Genomic DNA, 4,409 nt, shown 5'->3' with positions numbered 1-4,409 from the left:
ATAAAAGAAGTTCATAAAGTCATTGCTACTTAAATTTATGGGGATACATGGCTCAATAGAGCTGTGACTCTCTGTCAGCCTGGCTACAGTGCTGAAGAGGAACCTAGGGTTGTTCTTATTTTCTTCTAAAGTAATATAAGTAATATAATGATTAAAATAATTATGTTACGTAAGTTAAAAAAAGACAACGTTGACTTTTTGTCTCACATGGGCCATAAACAGTGGTCTCCTGAGTATAAATCCTGTTTGTTTGAGCCATCCTTCCTCCTCAACCACTTCCACCTCTTTATACCACATCAAATCAATTTGACAAAACATCAAAACATTACGCTAGACAGGCACATACAGTAATTATGCTTAGGGGGTAACTATGCTCCACGAACAATTTATATCATCAGTCAAAGTGTTTTGCACTTTTATTTGGCATAAATAGACATGGTTGCACTGCTCAGCCTTACTTTACATTTTTCCCAGTGGCCACTTGTGGTATTGCGGTGAAAAATTACCCTGCACCACCATTATAAGCTAGAAAACCTTTTATGCACCATATGAGCAATTCTTTTTGGACTGAATTGGCACCATCTTGGTATACAGTATCTAGTTCTTATTATATATCTATGATATTTGGTCATTTGTTGACAATAAATGTAAATTTTGACCTAGCTAAACCGTGAAAGGATCATTGAAGGTATTACAGTTCATCCTGAGGGAGGACATGACTGTCTGAACCAAATTTGATGGTAATCGATCCAATAGTGTGACATTTCTCTAAAAACCTTGGAAGGTCGATCTCATGGTGGCGCTAATTAAAAAGTCAAGGGATCACCAAAGTCAGTGACCATGAATGTCCGGGTTCATGTCAATCCATCAAGTAGTTGGTGATATATCTGTCTGAATCACTTTGCTAGTGTTGCTAATAATGACTGATTTTAACAGTGAGGATCTTTTATTGAAGCTGAGCTCTCAGTGGTTGTAGATTAACACATTTAATAAAATTTAAATGTATCTGTTCTTTTAGTTGGACGCATTAAAACACTTCAGAGTCGGCGTGTATTCACAGTTCATGTATTCAAATAGTGTGAGAGAGTTATTAGGTGGACTGACAGGCAGAGCGGCGGTGTTTGAGCGAGGCCACATGGATGTAGAAAAAGGCCGATGGTTGTGCTTAATTCCCCTTTGGGAAAAAAAAAAATCCCCTAATGATGCAATCATCCAGGAGTCTGCCTCCCGCCAATCACCTGTCAAATTATGAAAAGCGCTGTTTGTGGTTTTAATCTCGCTGAATGCCATTCAACAATTTTCTATGCAGAACATTAGAGCGTAACATGAATTAATCAGAGGGAGAAGAAATCAATCGAGCCCTGACATTTCGAACCGCGCAGCACGACTCCTCAAACACACACTCACACACACACTCACGCACACCTACACAGCTGCCGTCGAGAGATGTAATAATGAATCTGTGTGTTGTGATTACGTCCTTCAGTGTGTGTGTGTATGTGTGAGTGTGTTTTCACAGAGAGGGCATACTTCTCTGTCTTTATTAGTTTTTATTACTTCTCCCGTTCGTTGTTTGATAACGGCACACTGTGTTTATATCTGCTTGTGTGTCGCTGCGGTTTCAACATGATATTTATTTCATTTCTGTTAGTTTACCTGGGCTGAAATACCAAAAAATATAATTTGTTTGAGGGAAGCTTGATGCAGAGCGAAGGTGAAAGAGAGGGTGAGTCGATGTGTGTGTGTGAGAGAGAGAGAGAGAAAGTAAGAGCGAGGGAGAGGAGACAGAGAGAAATAGAAGAAAAGAATGAGCACATTTTGTATTTTGTCGCTTCCCCTAAGTTTGTTTTTATTCATGGCTTTTGCAGAGGGTGAATTATTGCTCTGCTTCCAGACTGCTTGCTCTGCAGTGTTTGCTGAGCATCCCCCACCACAACACACACACGCACACACACGCACGCACGCACACACAGTCCTAGGCATTTATATTCACCAGTGAAGGTAGAATTTGCGGGAGAAGGTGAGGAATTTTGAACAGCTGTGATTGGATAAACAGTTTCCCAGTCTGCTGTCCACTGGGATATATGTATGGATTAGAGGGGGAGTGAGAGAAGGAGAGAGAGAGCGGTAATATCCTATGGCAACAACGGCGCCTGAATTGTTGATGTGGTGTTATTTTGTAGAGGAGCATGGGAACATCCTGGTGACCGTATTGTACACTAGATGTAACCCGCCTAGGAACACAGAAAGACTGCTTCCAAATATTGATTACAATTCACTGGCAATGTAGGAAGTAATGCGATGTTCATGTAGAACAGGGGAGGTGCAGAAGCATGGACAAGGTGGTGGATGGTTGTTTTTGTATTCAGTTTTTCAATTCCAACACTGGATTCATGCCCAGTCTCCTTTGTACGTGCGGACAGTGCAGTTGCAAAGTTCCGGAAAATGGAAGTCAAAGCAGGAAACTGTGAATAATTTTATCTTGAATTTAAAAAAGTGACTGCTTTGTTTCGCAGATGGCTGTGATTGACTGGTGGCATCACAGCAACACAACACAGAAGTAAAATACAACACAGTTCTATTTTGTAGCTACAAGCTTACTGCTTGAGCTCAAGTCTAAGTTGTGCTTTGGAAAGAAAAGCTGCACACAAAGCCTTTTTTTGTCTTTATATTTAAAGAGAGTCAATATAAATTGATGCTTTGACTTGCAGTTTGCAGTGTGTGTCAGACACAAATGTTGCACATTCAGTTTTTTTCCCTAATCTTAAGCAGCAGGCACTAGATGTGTCATTATTTGAGTAATTACATGCCACACTAAACACTGACAGTTCATTTGTATGAAAACATTGTAATATCCACTATTATACCCACATTTATATGATGGTTGAATAACATCCAGTTTGAAATAAATTCAGATGGACACATTTTGAACATAAATGGTGGTGTAGATGAAGGGGTAATTGAGTTCATTGAACTGGGCTATGGGTCTTACAAAGAAGGTTGGGAACCACTGCCTTAGAGTGGATTAACTGGCTTATAAAATTGAAACTTGCCAGAAATATCAGATTGACCTGCTAGGGGACCATAAGGCAAAAATGAGCTCTGGGCGGTGAGCATTGGCAGATATCAAGAGTGAATATTTTATATATATATATACAGTATGTTCCCCCAAAACATAACACAACACAAAATAATGATACATCTAGAGATTTAGATACAGAAATTATTTTAGATATTAATGATCACATTATTTTGTAGGTTGTGAGTAGAGTTTCTGACAATATTTCAGTGTATTCAGTATTTCAATAATGTATACTACATTGTTTTAGTAGCATATATAAAACCATTGTTGCAGTTCCTAATTACTGATTTGCAGTATATCAGTAGGTTCTAACAGTATTCCAGTGTGTATTTCTTGCATCAGTTTTCTCTCTGAGGCGTCTCATATGTGTGTGTGAAGGGTAAAATGTGCATCTGTACAAGGTAACGTTTAAATTACATCCCATCTGTCTCCTCATACATATGCATGCAAAACACACACACACACACACGCGCGCACACACACACCCACACACGCACACGCACACACACACACACAGATGTACGGCCTTGGTTGTTTTTTCTCTACAGTTTTGAGCTCAGTGGTTGAACAGAGACAGAACGCCTTGCAGAGCTGCAAAGAAAAATACTTTAAATTCAAGGAGAATTTTAGATTTAAACACCTACAAACATATTCTCTCTCTCCCTCTCTGTGTGTGTTTATCTCCTGCTCTCTCTACCACTCTCTCCGTATGCTTTATGGTTTGTGCTTTTATCCCTCTGCTCTTTGCAGTACCATGAATATGCGATGTGATCCTCTCTTGATCCCTGTGGGGAAGTTCTGCCTCGTCTCCTCTCTGCCGCCTCCTCAGGTGGGGGCCAGAGGTCAGAGGTCAGAGGTCAGGCTCACCTACAGAGCAGTCACAACCTGGTGCTGGACGGTCCTTCAGCTGGACTGTACGTCTCCTGGTTTAAGACGAGGAGGAAGGCTTCTTTTAGGTTTATTTTTCAGTGACATTTTTAAATTAAGATGTTTTGAATTAAGATACATGTCTGTTTATGTGTGTATGCCAGGCATTTGTTGTTATTCCATACTGAATGAATATGTGTGTGTGTGTGTATGTGTGTCTAAACACAAAATTTAAGGTCAAATCCAGAGGGAAACAAACCTTTCTGCTTTCTGCTTCTTCAAATATTACTAAACTATAATGTGACTGGTTTCCACTGTGTATGTCTGTGTGCAGTCATGGGACCCCACATAATGCATGCACCCTTTCTGTGCTTCTAAAGGGAAGACGAGTGTTGAGCTTTTTCTCCATTTAGATGTAGAGATAGAAAACACACACACGTTCGCACACACACACACACAC

At 40.1% G+C, this 4,409-nt stretch overlaps 1 protein-coding gene across 1 annotated transcript in view; it reads left to right on the top strand.

The window, feature by feature from the left end:
- Positions 1–2,516: 2,516 nt before the first annotated feature.
- The window catches only part of galnt14 (UDP-N-acetyl-alpha-D-galactosamine:polypeptide N-acetylgalactosaminyltransferase 14 (GalNAc-T14)), a 124,514-nt gene continuing 122,621 nt past the window's right edge, over positions 2,517–4,409 (top strand). The window contains exons 1-2 of the mRNA XM_035679179.1: positions 2,517–2,560; positions 3,833–3,938. Coding sequence (XP_035535072.1) covers positions 2,517–2,560; positions 3,833–3,938 — 150 coding nt within the window. The remainder of the gene's footprint in view (positions 2,561–3,832; positions 3,939–4,409) is intronic.

Source organism: Morone saxatilis, unplaced genomic scaffold, assembly GCF_004916995.1.
Source record: "Morone saxatilis isolate NCDOM2014 unplaced genomic scaffold, NCSU_SB_2.0 Contig7, whole genome shotgun sequence".
NCBI lineage: Eukaryota > Metazoa > Chordata > Actinopteri > Moronidae > Morone > Morone saxatilis.
This window is presented reverse-complemented; position numbering and strand designations above follow the sequence as displayed.